Source organism: Dipodomys merriami, unplaced genomic scaffold (genome assembly GCF_024711535.1).
Source record: "Dipodomys merriami isolate MVZ:Mamm:240054 unplaced genomic scaffold, mDipMer1.0.p SCAF_60, whole genome shotgun sequence".
Lineage (NCBI taxonomy): Eukaryota > Metazoa > Chordata > Mammalia > Rodentia > Heteromyidae > Dipodomys > Dipodomys merriami.
The window spans coordinates 6,869,773-6,888,260 of NW_027206180.1; the positions used below are offsets into that span (position 1 = coordinate 6,869,773).

At 43.0% G+C, this 18,488-nt stretch overlaps 1 protein-coding gene across 1 annotated transcript in view; it reads left to right on the forward strand.

The window, feature by feature from the left end:
- Nucleotides 1-18,488, forward strand: part of LOC138814578 (histone lysine acetyltransferase CREBBP) — a 130,565-nt gene that overhangs the window by 98,857 nt on the left and 13,220 nt on the right. The window contains exons 20-25 of the mRNA XM_070003584.1: nt 6,626-6,706; nt 9,850-9,906; nt 13,495-13,572; nt 14,344-14,411; nt 17,883-18,033; nt 18,286-18,432. Of these exons, the coding sequence (XP_069859685.1) occupies nt 6,626-6,706; nt 9,850-9,906; nt 13,495-13,572; nt 14,344-14,411; nt 17,883-18,033; nt 18,286-18,432 (582 nt within the window). The remainder of the gene's footprint in view (nt 1-6,625; nt 6,707-9,849; nt 9,907-13,494; nt 13,573-14,343; nt 14,412-17,882; nt 18,034-18,285; nt 18,433-18,488) is intronic.

Sequence of the window (18,488 nt, forward strand, 5' to 3'; positions counted from 1 at the left end):
CCTGCTTGAAAAACAGTTCTCATCTTTTTGGAATGTGAAGGTGACTAGAGAATAGAATAGATCTTCCTGTCTTAGGTGAGTGAAAGTTGAATTTGTTCTTGTCTATTCCCCATATATATAATAATAATATATAAAAACTACATTTTTTATACTTTCGGGATTATTTTCAAAATTAAAGTCATTTGTATCCATTGTGCTATGATCACACTTTACCATAGCACGAGGGCTTCATGCTCTGAAGTCCAGGCAATGAATTTGAATTCAATAGCATCAAGACTATTTTGTGAACTGGCAGCTGGAATCTTTATGTGACAAAGAGGGGGGTTTGCATCTGTTCTTTGTCTTAAGCTACAAATAATAAATATCACTAGCAAGGTTTAATGGCTTGGCTGTTCTGCTCTTGTTTGGGCTATAAGTGCATATACCTAATAGTTCAGACTCACAGTAAGTGTATATATCTAATAGTTCGGAGTCACATTAAGTGCATATACCTATGGTCCAGAATCACAGTAAGTGCATATACCCTAATAGTTCAGAGTCATAGTAAGTGTATATATGCTAATAGTTCAGAGTCATAGTAGGTGCATATATCCTAATAGTTTAGAAAATAAGAGCCTTTGTTATTCACTCAAATGTATATACACAGGCCTTACAAGTTTGGAGTTGTGAGATTATTTTTCCTCCAATTTTTTTTTCTTTCTTTTTTTTTTTTTTTGGTCGGTTGTGGGGCTTGAACTCTGGGCCTGGGCGCTGTCCCTCAGCTCTTCAGCTCAAGGCGAGCGCTCTACCACTTGAGCTACAGCGCCACTTTTTCCTCCAATTTTTAAATTCTTGTAATCTTTAAAGAAAATCTTTGTTGATAATAACTCCCAAAAATATTAAGAAAAGAAAAGAACCGGGCGCTGGTGGCTCACGTCTGTAATCCTAGCTACTCAGGAGGCTGAGATCTGAGGATCGCGGTTCAAAGCCAGCCCGGGTAGGAGAGACCATGAGACTCCTATCTCCAATAAACCACCAGAAAACGGGAAGTGGCGCTGTAGCTCAAGTGGTAAGAGCGCTTGCCTTGAGCTGAAGAGCTGAAGGACAGCGCCCAGGCCCAGAGTTCAAGCCCCACGACCGACCAAAAGAAAAGAAAAGAGCCGTATGCCGGTGGCTCACGCCTGTAATCCTAGCTACTCAGGAGGCTGAGGTCAGAGGATCACAGTTCAAAGCCAGCCCAGGCAAGGAAAGTCCATGAGACTCTTACCTACAATAAACCACCAGAAAACCAGAAGTGGTGCTGTGGAGCTGAGGGATAGTGCCCAAGCCCCACAACCGACCAAAAAAAAAAGAAAAGAAACTGTAGACACAAAAATGTTTCCAGAAAATATGATAAAGCCTTGGTCCTCTAGTTTCCAGCATAGTTCAGAGGCATCTCTACTGGTATAGCCTCTCTGACCTTGATGAAAACAAGCAGTTAAATTTCTGTTTGAACATCCCCTTTTTCAAAACAAGTGGGCTGTTTGGTTTTCTGTTTTTTTTTGGCCAGTCCTGGGGCTTGACCTCAGGTTCTAGACACTGTCCCTGAGCTGCTTTTGCTCAACACTAGCACTCCACTTGAGCCACAGCTCCACTCCAGCTTTTCCTGTCTTTTGGTACGAGAAATCGAACCCAGGGCTTCATGAATGGTAGGCAAGCATTCTACCACTGAGCCACCTTCCTAGCCCCAAGTGGATTTTTTTGTTTGTTTCTTTCTTTCTTTTGTCCTTTCTTTTTTGGTACCAAGGACCAAACCCAAGACTTCGCACTTGCTAGGCAAGTGCTTTGCCACTGTTAACATCCTAACCCATCATGATAAAGTTTAAAATTATATTCCCTTGGGCTGGGAAGTTGGCTCAGTGGTAGAGCGCTTGCCTTGCATGCCTGAGGCCCTGGATTCGATTCCTTAGCACCACATAAGCAAAAAGAAAAAAGCCGGAAGTGGTGCTGTGGCTCAAGTGGTAGAGCGCTAGCCTTGAGCTGAAGAGCTGAGGGACAGCGCCCAGGCCCAGAGTTCAGGCCCCATGACCGGACCCAAAAAAAAAAAAAAAAAATTATATTCCCTTCACAATGGGATCCCTCCCATTACAAGTGTAGGTGACAGCGGCACATTACCAGAAGTTCTGGGCCCACCTTTTATGGTTTTTTATCCCTGAGACTTTCAGCATATCCCATAGTGAATCAAAGTTAATCTTACCCAGATTAACAACAGCCTCTTCCCTGATAGCCTCAGATTGTGCAGTGTCCACTGGAATAACCATATATATTTTGAAGACCATTATGTAATGTATAAACCATAGTATTTGCTGCCTCTACTACTGTGTTACCCAGCACAGTTTTTTTTGTTTTTTGTTTTTTGTTGTTGTTTTTGTTTTTTTTGTGTGTCTGGTTGTGGGGTCTGAACTCTGGGCCTGGGCGTTGTCCCTCAGCTCTTCAGCTCAAGGCTAGTGCTCTACCAATTGAGTCACAGTGCCACTTCTGGCTTTTTGCTTTTTGCTTATGTGGTACTGAGGAATCGAACCCAGGGCCTCATGCATGCAAGGCAAGTGCTCTGCCACTGAGCCACCTTCCCAGCCCCATGAGCCAGCCCCCCCAGCACAGTTTTGTTTTTTGGGTTTTTTGGGGTTTTTTTGGGTCCGGTCGTGGGGCCTGAACTCTGGGCCTGGGTGCTGTCCCTTAGCTCTTCAGCTCAAGGCTAGTGCTCTACCACTTGAGCCACAGCGCCACTTCCGGCTTTTTTCTTTTATGTGGTGCTGAGGAATCGAACCCAGGGCCTCATGCATGCAAGGCAAGCACTCTACCACTGAGCCACCTTCCCAGCCCCTCCAGCACAGTTTTGATCCACACAAAACAACATATTTACACTGTCTCTATTAAATATTTGTGGCCATTCACTGTTGATCTCACAATTTCTGGGTGTTTGGAATCCTGCCTTTGCTGATTTGTATAGATCTGGGCTGTGTACATTCACAGCAATTAAAACTAAATAGAATTGATAGGATAAAGGCACATTACTGCCATTTCAGAGGAAGTCATCAATTGAGTGCAAACACTGAACCTCTTCACAGTTCTGAAATGTCCAATTTTATTATGTAGAACTTTTTACTAAACCAGAGGAATATGTTTTTCTTGAGTGAAAATGAAAATGGAGTTGTAACCTATAAAGGATTCTTTTCACAAAATTCAGCATACCTTTGAGTTCTCTAGAATGCTGTACTTGAGTAGATCAACATGATGTAATTCAAAGAAAACAGTGGCCCAATTTTGTGTGAACATGATAATTGCTTAAAGTTTTATTTTCAATTTTGGCTATTTATACACACACTGGTATTCTTATGAATAGTTTTTTTTTTTAACTATTTGGGCATTTAAAACATTAGAAAATTCTACAGACTATTTCAATCATTTTAACAAGTGAAATTTTAAAGTATAAAGTGGTGTATAGTGTTACATATTCACTTGTTTCCAATCTGAAAAGTTTGAAGTAACTGCATCTTTTCTAACAGGGATTATCTGTAGATACCCCAGTTGTTTATGTAAGCTGGTACAGTAATGAAAACAATCTGCATTTGAAAACTTTATCTATTAAATTACTCCTACAGATAATCTGTACAGTAAAGTAGGGCTAGCTTGAGCAATTCAGATGCACATTATCATCAAATAATGTGAAGTACTTATTTGCAATTCCATATTCATCAAATAAGGCAGAATGTCATCTAGGTTCTTATAGCTGAAAAGTGAATTTCTAAGCTTTCTAGGGAGAACAAAGGTAATAGTTTGTTGCAGTAAGGTCCTTTACCCATGGCTAGAGTTTTGATCATAAATGGTACCACCTTCATCTATACTGCCTTCATTTGAGAGATGATGAAATGAGGCCTTGGGCCATGTCCTTTCCTCCTCTTAATAAACAGGCTGGATTCTCTAGTTTTTCTGGCAGTGCTTTGGGACAAACACTAAAGTCTATGCATATTCTACCCCTCCTACTTTTTGACCCTGGGATTTCCAGGGGAGAATTGGTCACGAGTGAAGCTGCCTTTTAGGCCATCAATGCTTTGTTCTATATTGTTTTCCTCTATTGGAAAATGATGTTTATGATTCTAACTTCTGTAATGTTCAGATGCCTTGTGTGAATAAAAGCAAAACATCTGCCTAGCATTTTAAAACCATTTAGACTCACTTTTGATTGTGATGGTAATATAATTTCAGATTGTGGCCAGCAGTCCTCTTCTTGCTGACCTATAGTGCTGAATTTGGCTGTATAACTGATAAAGTAGCTCTCAGTTCTGAGCTTTCTTTTTAAAAGGGAAATATTTGTCTTTGAGAGAATGTCTATTTTTTGCATGCTGTTCTGGTTGCTACTGAGTTATTTTATACTTTTGATACTTTTTTTCTTGCCAGTGAAGACCATACTCTCCTCCATGTGGGAATTCTTTGAAGTCTATGAATTTAAGCCTCCATGAGAATATCTACAAAATAGCGAATGATCAGAACATTGCTGTATAGTTCATTCAGAAATACACATATATTTTAAAACCATGTCAATCTGTTCCTAGTCAGTTTTTAATTTCAGTAGAATTTATTGATTGAATTCATAGTATGCCCTGTTTTTATCAACTGAAGATGAAAAATTGGTTAATCTGGACATGTTGTACATGATCTGTAGTTTGATGCTTTAAAGTTACTGTATGTGTGTTGGTTAGTGAAACATAGCAGACAAGATGCTCAATATGTTAAGATTCAAACTAAAATGTGTGGGGGTTTTCACTTAGTAGCCCATGATTCAGTCTGTAGCTGAGTGAGTGCGTGAGCGAGCAAGCAAGCAAGTAAGTAAGTGAATGAGTGAGCAAGCGAGCAAGCAAGTGAATAAGCGAGTGAGTGAGCCAGTGAGCAAGTGAGTGAATGAGCGAGCGAGCGAGTCTGCAGCTGCTGCTGCTCACCCTTTGTCCAGGGATTCCTTCTGCGCAGTTCACCCTGTGCCAGGGTACAGAGTAGTACTGGGGCTCGCTCTGCGGGGGTCCCGCCCATGCAAGGGGGTCTGAGGTGGCACGGGGCTCAGTGTGGCGCTCTGCATCCTGTTGGTGTCTGCAGTACTAATCCTTCTCAGCATCCTGTAGCCATAGTTTTGAGCACTAAAACCGCATTTTGTTGTGCTGCCGTCGCTTCCTTGCGCTTCTCTTTCTTGCTTGTGCAGTTCACCTTCATTCGGCTTGTTTGCAGTATTGTGTGCTCATCTTGTTTATGCAGCATTTGCCTACGTTTTTTGTTGATTTTTTTCCATTCATGTCCTTTCCAAACATTTAATAGTTTTATTTTAACTGTTCTTACTTAACAGCATGAGCCCAGGCTCTATTTTATTATCATGTAAGAAATTGGGGTGATAGATAATTTCTCAAATGCAGATTGTGCCATTTAAAAATCAGCTCTAAATTTACTTAACTTGGATTGTCACCAAATCAGAAAAGTCATTCACTAAGTATCTCAAAATTGATGAATGGGGCTGGAATGTGGCTTAGTGGTAGAGTGCTTGCCTCACATGCATGAAGCCCTGGGTTCAATTCCTCAGTCCCATATAAATAGAAAAAGCCAGAAGTGGTGCTGTGGCTCATGTGGCAGAGTGCTAGCCTTGGGCAAAAAAGCTCAGGGACAGTGCCTAGACCCTGAGTTCAAGCACCAGGACTGGCCAAAAACAAAAAAACAAGATTAATGATTGGTCCCAGTACCAAAATTCAAATCAAAGCTTAGAAGTTAATTTTAACACTCCTTTAGATTTTCATGGATTTGCATATATTGTATTGTTTATACAATATTGCTTTTACAATATATCAATTTTTCTCTATAATTTTTTTATTAATAAATGGCTGGAAAGTCTCTGACCCTGACTGCATTTCTGTTAAGTGTTTGTCTAGAATGTGGATTTGGTTTCATTTGTATTATAACACAATTAACTGAGTGATTATCATGATAAAAATAACAGGAAAAAATTAAAACCAGTTCTGAGTACTCAGCATTACCACATTTAAAGATCTGGCTTAATACTGAAATAGAATCTCTGAATTGCTGTGAAGCATAAATTTCCATTCTGAAAAATAAAGCTATTGCAGTTTAAATTGCTTTTTAAAGGCTTTTTGTCAGACTGTTTCGTTCAAAGTTAAAATTTCCTTCTCAAACTCTGGCGTTATATTTGACTTTATAACAAAATTGAGATTCCTAAATTTAGGCTCTATGCAATCGTAGTATTAACAACTCCTTGAGAACATTCGCATCTTGGAGTTGGACCAAGCCTGTCATTGTTAGTGATGATGGCCTGTGACGCGTGCAGTGAGACCGAATGCTAATCAATGCTTTGCCTTGGCTTTCTGCTCTGTGTTGTCTGGTGTTTGCGTCTTACCTCTATGTCTGTGCTATTTGTTCCCCTCCCTGTTCTCTAATCCTCCCCTTCCCCACCTGCTTCCTGTTCCTTTCATTGTCCTCACTGACCCATCAATCAACCAACAACGCCCCCCCTTCGTCGTGGTGCTCTGCCCTGCTCTGATTGGTGGCTTCGTTGCTTGGGTGGCTGTGTGTTATGATGGACCAGTTCACCCAAGTATGGCCTTCTTGCTGACAGGTATCATTTCTGTGAGAAGTGTTTCACAGAGATCCAGGGCGAGAATGTGACCCTGGGTGACGACCCTTCACAACCACAGACGTAAGTACCATCTTGTCATATTTCCCTATTGTCCATGACTAAAGGGTGTGACTTTTGTGTAGTGTTTTTTACACTAACTATATGCACATTTAATATAAATGTGGGTATGTGTATAGACATCCTCAAAGATAGAGGTGCCTTAGCCAAACAGCACTGCCACCTCTGCATTCTTCTCCATTCAAGGCAAAGGTACTATAACCTCCACTAGATTCAGTGCTCTGTCTCGACATTTCCTGTCTTTTTAAAAAATTGCATTTTAACTAGTCACTGTAGTCTCTTAGCTACTTGGTAGGCTAATATTGGGAAGATAGTGGTTTTAGACCCGCCTGGGCAAAAGGAAAAAAGTTTACAAGGCCTCATCTCAACCATCAAAAAATTGGAAAGAGTGGGCTGGGAAGGTGGCTCAGTCAGTGGTAGAGCTCTTGCCTTGCATGCATGAGGCCCTGGGTTCCATTCCTCAGCACCACATGAGCAGAAAAAAAAAGCTGGAAGTGGCGCTGTGGCTCAAGTGATAAAGCACTAGCCTTGAGCAGAAGAGCTGAGGGACAGTGCCCAGGCCCAGAGTTTAGGCCCCACGACCGGACCCCAAAAAAAAAAAAATTGGGAAGAGTAACACAGGTCACTCCCATTGGAGAATTGGAAATTATAAATAGAAAAGTCTTGGTTCAGTCTGGTCTGAGCATAAATGCAACACCTTGTTCCCAAAGTGCTTACCTTGCAAGTGTCCTGGGTTTGATCCCCAGTATGAAAGAAGAAAAGACATATATATAAATAAATAAAATAGTGAAGGGGGTGGGATATAGCTCAATTGTTAGGGAACCTGTCTAGCAAGCACATGGTCCAGAGTTCAAACGACCAGCACCGTCAAACAAAAGAGATTAGTGTGAGGGAAGGAGTGACATTGTCCAAAAAGAAATGGACTCTGTGTGACTTACGTAACTGTAACTCCTTTGTACAGCACCTTTATGTTAACAATGAAAAAAAATGTTTAAAGAAAAGTAAGAAAAAGATGTCTTTCGCCTTCCATCTCAGGAAGGCGAGGCAAGAGGATGGTGAGTTTCAGGGGGGCCTGCGCTGCTGCATGCGAACCCGTCCATAGAATAAAACAGTGCTCTCTCCTGATGCCCTCCACTCACACGGCAGGAAATCGAAACTTTCCCCTTCACACCCGACAACTACTCACAGAAATGGCAGTAGCTAAAAATGAGTTTTGTATTCATACCCTATCCTTTATTTTGGAGTTTTTCTCCACTGTAAACCTCTTTTTTTTTGTTTTTGTTTTTGTTTTGGGTCCGGTCGTGGGGCCTGAACTCTGGGCCTGGGCGCTGTCCCTCAGCTCTTCAGCTCAAGGCTAGCTCTCTACCACTTGAGCCACAGTGCCACTTCTGGCTTTTTTCTTATGTGGTGCTGAGGAATTGAGCCCAGGGCTTTGAGCATGCAAGGCGAGCGCTCTACCACTGAGCCACCTTCCCAGCCCCCAAACCTCCATCCCTTTAAGTGGCTAAGCTAATGCAGGTTAGTATGATTCCGGGATTCACTGTCCCTGTTTTCTGACCTAAAGTGCAAATATTTCTTTATTGGTGGTTGGACTGTTGCTTACTTGAATCAAGGTAGGACAGGCATGGATTTAATTCATCCTGCACTGAGTTAACCTTTTCTTCCCAATGCTTAGCCTCTTACGGTTAGTTACCTGTGACAGTAGAATACCCAGAAAGCATGGAAAGAAATTGGAAAACCACAAATGGTTGACTCATTTATATGTTTAAAACACCCAAGAAGCCCACCGGCCCACATCTGCCTCAGCCTTCCAGTGTTTTGTGGTTCTCTTTTCTCCAGTCTCCATTGCTTCTGGCCACAAGTTGCTGTACCCCAAAGGCAGGAAGAAGACTCTGGCCCAGAGGTGTCAGCATTATGCGCACTTCTGCTATCATTCGGTTGCCATTATTCAGACCACAGACTAAAATTCTGCTTATTCCATTTATTTTTAGTTCTCTTGTTGTCTCTATTCCTTGGTTTAATAATACGATAAAAGTCAGGTACTGGTGGCTCACACCTGTAACCCTAGGTACTCAGGAGGCTGAGATTTGAGGATCATGGTTCAAAGCCAACCCAGGCTGGAAAGTCTTTGGGACTCTTACTGCCAATAAACTCAAAAAAGCCAAAAGTGGCACTGTGGCTTAAGTGGTAGAGCGCTCACCTTGAGCAAGAGAAGCTCAGGGACAGCACCTAGGCCCAGAGTTCAAGCCCCAGGACTGGCTGGCACCCCCCGCCCCAAAGAAAAAAGTGATTAATAACTAGATTGTACGGGGAAGGAGTGGGGAGTGGTTAACCAGTAGGTACTAGGTTATGATTAGACAGGAGCAAAAGTTGTGGTGTGGCTATAGTTAGCATTTACATACATTCTTCAAAAGGCCAGAAAAAAATTTCCTTAAAAAAAGCCCACATTCTGAAACTTTTTAAAAAAGTTTTTACCCCAAGGAAATGGTGAATGTTTGATGAGATAAAAATACTAACCTGATTTAAGCATGATACAAAATGTACATATATTGAATATTACATGATTTCCCTGCCCCATTAATTTATATAACTTTTAATGTGTTTGTGTATCAGTTAAGATTTTTTAAATTCTGTAATTCTATAAATCAGAAGTAATTCATATGTACACCTATCATAACAAAAAGACAGTACATTAAACCTAAAAGCCCAGCCCTTTCAGCATTTGGACAGTATCCTTAAGCATATGTTGAACCTTGCTATACTGTGAAATATTGTAACTTAATTGTGGTTTTGCCATTATCTGTCATCAGTCATTATATATGGACTTAAGTGAAAATGAACATGATTGAATCTCAACAAGTTTGCTAGCATAGACTAGTCTTAATTAAATCTGGTAAAGCTGGTAGCAGTTGGATGTTTTCTAAGAAAGAAAATATGTGGGTAATAAACTAATAGTATATATTGAGTGATAACTGGTAGTGCTTTCTGTAGAATTACACATATTCATTGTCATTTACATATATTTTAGATTGCAGCTGATCATAATTTATCTAAAGAACCAGTTATAGAATATTCCAACAAGCCATTTATACTCAACAAATAAATTTTAGCTGATTATATTTGCCTTTCTTTTTAATTAAAAAAAGGACAATTTCCAAGGATCAATTTGAAAAGAAGAAAAATGACACCTTAGACCCTGAACCGTGAGTATATATATATATATATCTATATATATTCTTTTAATTTTGGTTTCAGATCAGGAAAGTTACTCCTTATGCGGGGATTGTAGGAGAATTCAGTAACAGTACATTACCCTGAGGGATTTCTTTTGTGAAGTTGTCTTATAGATTTTTTTAAATTCAAATATAGATATCTCTGTTACGTATTCTCCAATTATTTTAACAATGGAAAGCTTAAATGGGTGTCTTGGTTTCATCGAACCTCTCTAGAATTTCTGTAGAGAAGCCACAGGCTTCTCTACAGCTGATGTCCTTTCACAGGACGTGTCAGAAAGAAAACACTTCCTAAAAACACAAAATATGAGTCCATGTCCTTGCCACCATTCTTTGGTAATGAGAATGTTACATTTCTAAAGTTTGAGCTTCTGGAAAGACTAGGGCCTAGTGATACCCACTGTTTTCTGCTCTGAAAATAGACATCTGTCTGGGGCTGCTGCTTAGTGAGTACAGGCTCCAGCTATAGTGGCTGTCTGGGAAATATGGATTGAGACATTTGAGGTACGCCCAAGGCTTAGAAGGAGGTCCTGCCCCCCCTTGACATCCAGCTTCCTTGCTCTGCAGAGGTCAAGTGCTGTAGAAAAGACTGCATCCCCACAGGCTATATTTGGAAGCCTAGTTTTGTCTTCACTACTGCTGGAGTCCAGGTGCATGATTATGTTAAACAACTTGTGAAATGTTAGCCCTTACGGAGACGTTCCCAAGCACCCACCTGCACCTTTAATAAACCTGAGGATTGTTCTGGATCTTCCACCTCTTTTTACATTATCTTCTTCCCTTGCATGGCTTGTTAGTGTCTTATGTTCACTTTTCAGTTTCAAATATATTCGAATACATATTGGATGCCAAGCAGTAGAATAAAGAGGTTCCTTTGGTCTGATAGGCGTGGCAGATGAGTCAGTGCAGACAACAGGAAGCACAGCATGAGTGTTTCTAGAGATGAGGGTCTAGAGATGAAGGTCCCTAGCATGGCAATAGTATCACCACTCGGCTTCCTGGAAAAGATGACACTCCTTTAGAAGCAGTTACTAGGGAGAAGGACAACATTCTAGACACAAAGGAATGAAAGAACACATGATATTCAGTGTTGGGTGTCTTCTCTTCCACATGAACAAAGACAGCAGTTGGGTTAAGGAACATGTGACTGTAGGCTTGGACAGCATGTATAGTCCCACTAGACAGTAATTACTAGCAAGAGCTTGGGTCATATGACAGAAGACTTTGAGCCACAATATTTTCTGGTGCCCTAAGCCTCCCCAAGATGTTACAGTGGGGGTAAGTCAGTGAGCCAAATGTGTTGAAAGTTTGACTTCCTTAGTTTCTTGACATGGTGGGGGTCTCTGGCAGCTCCTGGGGGCATGGAGCCCAGTTGTGGGCTCCATGTGTGCTTTTCAGAGCAGTATAGAGAATGGTTCTGTGGGAGTATACAGGCCCTTTCCTGCTGCACCACTGTATTCAAATATGCCATCCACCTTCTGTGACTTGGATCAGGCATTTGTTTCCTGTGCCTCAGGCCTGATGGGGCTGTCATTACCTGTCAGCTTTTTGTCTGTTTCCTAAAAATAATTGAGAGATAAGAGCACGTGGTTATAACACAGAAGGAATTGTTCTGTGTCTCCTGAGTCATTCTGTGTGAAATCACCTAGAGAAAGTATGGGACTTAAGAATGTGTAGTAAGGGGGCTGGGAAGGTGGCTCAGTGGTAGAGTGCTTGCCTTGCATGCTTGAGGCCCTGGGCTCAATTCCTCAGCACCACATAAGAAAAAAGCCGGAAGTGGCACTGTGGCTCAAGTGGTAGAGGGCTAGCCTTGAGCTGAAGAGCTGAGGGACAGCGCCCAGGCCCAGAGTTCAGGCCCCACGACCGGACCCAAAAAAAAAGAATGTGTAGTAAGGTCAGAATTCCTGGACTGTGAAATATACCTTCATTATAGTAATTTTGTATTTGCTTTTTTGGGGGCGCCAGTCCTGGTTTGAACTCATGGCCCGGGCACTGCCCTGAACAAGAGTCTTTTAGGGCCAATCTGGCTCTGAACCATGATCCTCAGATTTTAGCCTTCTGAGTAGCTAGGATTACAGGCGTGTGCCACTAGCACCAGCTATCAGTAAATTGTGTGTGTGTGTGTGTGTGTGTGTGTGTGTGTGTGTGTGTGTGTGTGTGTGTGTGTGTGTGTGTGTGTGTGTGTGTGTGTGTGTGTGTGTGTGTGTGTGTGTGTGTGTGTGTGTGTGTGTGTGTGTGTGTGTCTGTCTGTCTGTCTGTCTGTCTGTCTGTCTGTCCTGGAGCTTGAATTTAAGGCCTAGGAGCTATCCTTTATCTTTTGTGCTCAAGGCTGATGTTCTACTACTCAAGCCACAGCTCCACTTCCAGCCTTTTTTTTTTTGGTCAGTCATGAGGCTTGAACTCTGGGCCTGGGCGCTGTCCCTCAGCTCTTCAGCTCAAGGCGAGCACTCTACCACTTGAGCTACAGCGCCACTTCCAGTTTTCTGGTGGTTTATTAGAGATAAGAGTCTCACGGCCGGGTGCCAGTGGCTCGCACCTGTAATCCTAGCTACTCAGGAGGCTGAGATCTGAGGATCACAGTTCAAAACCAGCCCAGGCAGGAAAGTCCATGAGACTCTTATCTCCAGTAAACCACTAGAAAACGGGAAGTAGCACTGTGGCTCAAGAGGTAGCATGCTTGCCTTGAGCTAAAGAGCTGAGGGATAGTGCCCAAGCCCAGAGTTCAAACCCCACAACAGACAAAAAGAGTCTCACAGCCTCTCAGATCTTAGCTTCCTGGGCAGCTAGAATTACAGGACTAAGCCTCTGGTTCCTGGCTGTGAAACTTTAAAAATTGCTATTATAGCAGGGTACAGGTGGCTTATGCCTGTAATCCTAGCTACTAAGGAAGCTGAGATCTGGGGATCATAGTTCAAAGCCAGTCTGGGCAGCAAAGTCCATGGGACTCTTATCTCCAGAAAGCCGGAAGTGGACCTGTGGTTCAAGTGGTAGAGCACCAGCCTTGAGCAGATAGATAAGGCTTAGGGACAACACCAGCCCTAGGAATGGCACCAAAAGTAAACTTTTGCTACTGGTTGCAAGAGAGAGATTGGGGGGTGGGGGAGGATTAAGCAATTGTACAAATAAAGAGAAAGACTGGCTGTGCTTGGTGGTACATGCGTGTAACCTCAGCACTTGGGAAGCTGTAGCAGTAGGATAACAAGTTCAAGGCCAGCCTGGGCTACATAACAAGACCCTGTCTCCAAAAAAACAGAAAGGAAAATCGATATTTCTTTCTATAGAAATTGTCTTGACCTCTTTTTGTAGAGCAATAGTAAATGTCAGAGGTAGTCAAGAGTGACCCAGAGCTGGGTGCTGCTGGCTCGAGCCTGTAACCATACCTACTCAGGAGGCTGACATTTGAGGATTGCAATTCAAAGCCATCCCAGGCAGAAAAGTCTCTGAGCCTCTTATCTCCAACTAACCCCCAAAGAAAAAGTGACCCAGAGAATATTCAAGTTCTTGCATAGACTTGCATCTGTGTGACACTGTGTAAGACTGCACTTTCTTGTCTTCCAGTTTTGTCGATTGTAAGGAGTGTGGTCGGAAGATGCATCAGATTTGTGTTTTGCACTATGACATCATTTGGCCTTCAGGGTGAGTAACTTTCCTGGGATCCCAGGGGAAAGGAGAGCTGTTCAGCACAGAACCACAGACAAGGTGTCGATGGTGGCTGGGTCTTGTTCATTCTTGTCAGCAAGAATTCAGCAATTAGGACTGGGAAAGTGGCTCAGTGGTAGAGTGTTTGCCTTGCATGCATGAGGCCATGGGTTTGATTTCTCAGCACCACATAAGCAGAAAAAAAAAAAGCTGGAAGTGGCGCTGTGGCTCTAGTGGCTCTAGAGTGATAGCCTTGAGCTGAAGAGCTGAGGGACAGCGCCCAGGCCCAATGTATAGGCCCCATGACTGACCAAAAAAAAATGAATTCAGCAATTAAGGAAGATGGCAGTTGATTCTAAATTTAAATCTTAAGTGTTTGCTTGCTTTAGAAATTGCAGGATCTGGGGCTGGGAAGGTGGCTCAGTGGTAGAGCGCTTGCCTTGCATGCCAGAGGCCCTGGGTTCGATTCCTCAGCACCACATAAGCAAAAAGCAAAAAGCCGGAAGTGGCACTGTGGCTCAAGTGGTAGAGCACTAGCCTTGAGCTGAAGAACTGAGGGACAGCGCCCAGGCCCAGAGTTCAGGCCCCATGACCGGACCCAAAAAAAAAACAAAAGAAAAAAGAAATTGCAGGATCAAAGCTGTCTGGCTTTTTATTCTTTTTACAATAATGTAATTTAACTGCCAGTGAAGTATTTTAATGTGGCATTGGTGTGGCAACAGACACTGTGGAGTACATAACTGATCACACCCATTATTTGTTTTGCAGCTTTGTGTGTGACAACTGCTTGAAGAAAACTGGCAGACCTCGAAAAGAAAACAAATTTAGTGCTAAGAGTAAGTTTATAGAAGCTTTCTGTTTCTTGGACTGCGCATCTTAAAACTTGTATAGATTTTTCTGTCTTCTTTTGGTACCTCTCAACATGTGGTTTGAGCTTAGTTATCAAAGGCTTTCACCTATAAGTTGTTTTCTTTCGGGTTAAATCATTTGGATCCTTACATGAAAGCCAGCTTGTATGATCATGCCGTATTTTGAATGAAAGCTTTGAAGGTAAACTGTAAGGAAGTCAAGCCCCACACAGATGAAAATACTGTGGCTGCAGGGCCCCAGGAGGACCGCCATGGATCTGAATTGGAAACCACTTTTATTTGTTTATTTTTTTTTTGCTAGTCCTGGGGCTTGAACTCAGGACCTAGGCACTGTCCCCAAGCTTCTTTTGCTCAAGGTTGAGCCATAGTACCACTTCCAGCTTTTTCTAAGTAGTTTATTGGAGATAAGAGCTACATGAAATTTTTTTTGCCCAGGATGGTTTGGAACCGTCATCTTCAGATCTCAGCCTCCTGTTTAGCTAAGATTACAGATGTAAGCCACCACTGCCAGGCTTGGAAACCACTTCTTAAAGGGAACTTGAAGATTTTCTTCAGGGGTTTCAGCACAGAGGTGATGTGTGCCCCCATGAGACCCTGTGCACCCACATCTGTGCTTCTCGGAACGGTTACCTAGCCTGGGACATGTGGGTGTCCATCACCTTATTTTGATACGCTTACAGATTATTTTTCTATAGGTTGTTTTTTATATTTTTTCTTTTAAAATCTCCTTTATTAATGGAATACGTACCCCCAGGAAAGCACCATGATTAGTATGTTTCTTACAGAAAAATGAAATCTAGATTTGTTTAAAGGAATTAGGAGTCTTCTAAAATCCCAAATAAATTTACCTTCCCCCCCCCCCCCCCCCCCAGTCATGGGGCTTGAATTTAGGGCCTGGGCACTGTCCCTGAGCTGCTTTTGCTCAAGGCTGGCACTCTACCACTTGAGCCACAGTGCCACTTCTGGCTTTTTCTATTTATATGTTGTTGAGGAATCAAACCCAGGGCTTTATGCATGCTAGGCAAGTACTCTTCCATTAAGCCACATTCCCAGCCAAATTTACTTCTTATATTCCTCATTAAGGTAGAAAAAGATTTAAAGTGAATAAAGAAGAAAACTACTTTTAAAGTCTATTCAAAATTTCATTACTGTGTTTGAGGCCATTAAAAAATTCCATCTCGGGCTGGGAAAGTGGCTCAGTGGTAGAGCACTTGTCTTGCATGCATGAGGCCCTGGGTTTGATTCCTCAGCACCACATAAGCAGAAAAAGCTGGAAGTAGTGCTGTGATTCAAGTGGTAGAGCGCTAGCCTTGAGCTGAAAAGCTAAGGGACAGCGCCCAGGCTCAGAATTCAAGCCCCATGACCAGCCAAAAAAAATTCCATCTCACTCCAAGCACTGATGCCTTTACATATGTAATCTAAGTTACTTAGGAGGCTGAGATCCAGGGAATGGTTCCAGGATAACCTGGGCAGAAAAGTTCAAGAGATCCCTTCAAACCTGTTGCTGGTTTCAGTAGAGTTTATCTTGTCATCTCAAACCTATGTGAGGGTCTGGGATTGGGAGGATCGATGTTCTAGGCTGTCCTGGGCAGAAAAGCATGTGAGACTTCTTCCCACAGCCAGAGAATCTGTACATCATGACATATGACATCCGTCTAAGAAATGACGGAAAGCCTAAAATAGGCAAATGCTGACTCAGATATGCACACTGAAGTGGGAAGTGAGACCCTATCTCAAAAATAAACAGCAAAAACAGGATTTGAGGCATGGCTCAAATGGTAGAGCCACAGTCTAGCAAACATGAGACACTGAGTTCAAACCCCTATCTCTCTCTCTCATATACACATACACATCTCTTCCCTTCCCCCCCCCCAAAAAAAATTCATCTAGTCTTTCCCTTGTATAGGAGTTCTCTGTACTGTGGCTAACTTTTTTTTGGGGGGGTGTAAGGGGTGTTTTGTTGTTCGTGGGGCTCAAACTCTGGGCCTGGGTTCTGACCTGGTAGTTAATTGGAGATGAGAGTCTCATGGGCTTTCCTGCCCTGGCTGGCTTTGAACTGCTATCCTCAGATCTCAGCCTCCTGAGTAGATAGGATGACAGGCATGAGCCACCTGCACCGCGCTGTGACTAACGTGTTAACCCTCTGTTAACACTTGTCATGGTTACCTGGGGCTGTCCCTAGATAGGTAGGAAGAGTTGAGCAGCCAGCCCAGGACAAGCCATCTGAAACTGGCTGAGACTGATCCTTATTAGTCTTTTCGGCCTCTCTCCAGGTGACTGGTGTGCTCATAAAGCCACAAGTAGCCGGGCTCACGCCTGTCATCCTAGCTACTCAGGAGGCTGAGATCTGAGGATAGTAGCTCAAAGCCAGCCCAGGCAGGAAAGGCTGTGAGACTCTTATCTCCAATAAACTACTCAGAAAACCGGAAGTGGCTCTGTGGCTCAAGTGATAGAGCACATGCCCTGAGCTGAAGAGCTGAGGGACATCACCCAGGCCCAGAGTTCAAGTCCCATGACCAAAAAAATAAAAAAACAAAAGCCACTAGTAGTTTTTAAGCTGGTGCTTGATTTGTTGGCCCTGGAATGTTCTTTGCTGTTTTAGGCTAGTCAGTGCTAGGAGGTGACTCTGTTGTGAATTGCACTTAAGCTGTCTCCCAGAGGGTGTACCATGACCTGTTACTGTTAGAGCTTCTAAAGTATAGTTCTGTAATGGGAAGCCAGTGACATTTGTGGGAGACAGTTGGGAAACTGGCCTGCCCCATAGAGGCTTTTACTTACCCAAGCAGAGCTAGAACAAGTCTTTTTTTTTTTTTTTCCCCAGTGGTGGGGCTTGAACTCTGGGCCTGGGCACTGCCCCTCAGCTCTTCAGCTCAAGGCTAGCGCTCTACCACTTAAGCCACAGTACCACTTCCGGCTTTTTCTGCTTATGTGGTGCTGAAGAATCAAACCCAGGGCCTCATGCATGCGAAGCAAGCATTCTACCAACGAGCCACCTTACTAGCCCTATAGAACAAAGAAGACTTCTTCTTTTAGAGGCTGCTTCCCAGCCTCCCAGGTCCTGGGGTCAAAAGCAAAAGGCAAGGAGGAGGAGGGCACAGCCTGCTTTCCTCTGGCCTAGTCTTACAAGATTGTCAGATCTGGGAAAAAGACAGAAAGGAACTAGAGGCATGGGTCAGGTGGTAGAGTGAGTGCCAGCCATGAGCACAAGGCCCTGAGTTCAAGCCTCAAGACCACACACACAACAAAATAAAAAATAAGAAGAAAGGTAAATCTGGGCAGACATTTTTTTCTCAGAGGCAAAGTGTCCGGGATCCCATAGTCCACTTTCTTTCATAAGTAGTTCTTGAATAGTTCTTGAAAAAGGCACTGTGCAGAAAGATTGGGGCCCAAGTTCCAGCATCCCTTTCTAAGCCTTCTCCCTACTTCCGGACTTCCTAGGACTGCAGACCACACGATTAGGAAACCACTTGGAAGACCGAGTGAACAAGTTTTTGCGACGTCAAAATCATCCTGAAGCCGGAGAAGTTTTTGTCAGAGTAGTCGCCAGCTCAGACAAGACTGTGGAGGTCAAGCCTGGGATGAAGTCACGGTTTGTGTGCTCTCTTCCTAGAATGCAGGGGGAACAATCCCCGTACCCATCTCTGCAGGGCTAAGTAGGCTTCATGGCAGTTAGCACATGCAGCCAGCCTGAATGTATGATTCCCAGGTCTGAGAATGAGGAAGAACTGGAGCACAGCTCTGAGTCTGCACTCTGGTCATCATCCCGAGAGGTGACTGAGCTGTAGTTATTCTATACCTTTAAACAATGACATTTCAACCCTTTCTCTGCATTTCATTTCAGGTTTGTGGATTCAGGGGAAATGTCGGAATCTTTCCCATATCGAACCAAAGCACTTTTTGCTTTTGAGGAAATTGATGGAGTGGATGTGTGCTTTTTTGGAATGCATGTACAGGAATATGGCTCTGACTGTCCCCCACCAAATACAAGGTAGTAGTCTATCTCTCTTCTGAGTGCATGTCATTCAGTTTCTTGGGAATGAACAG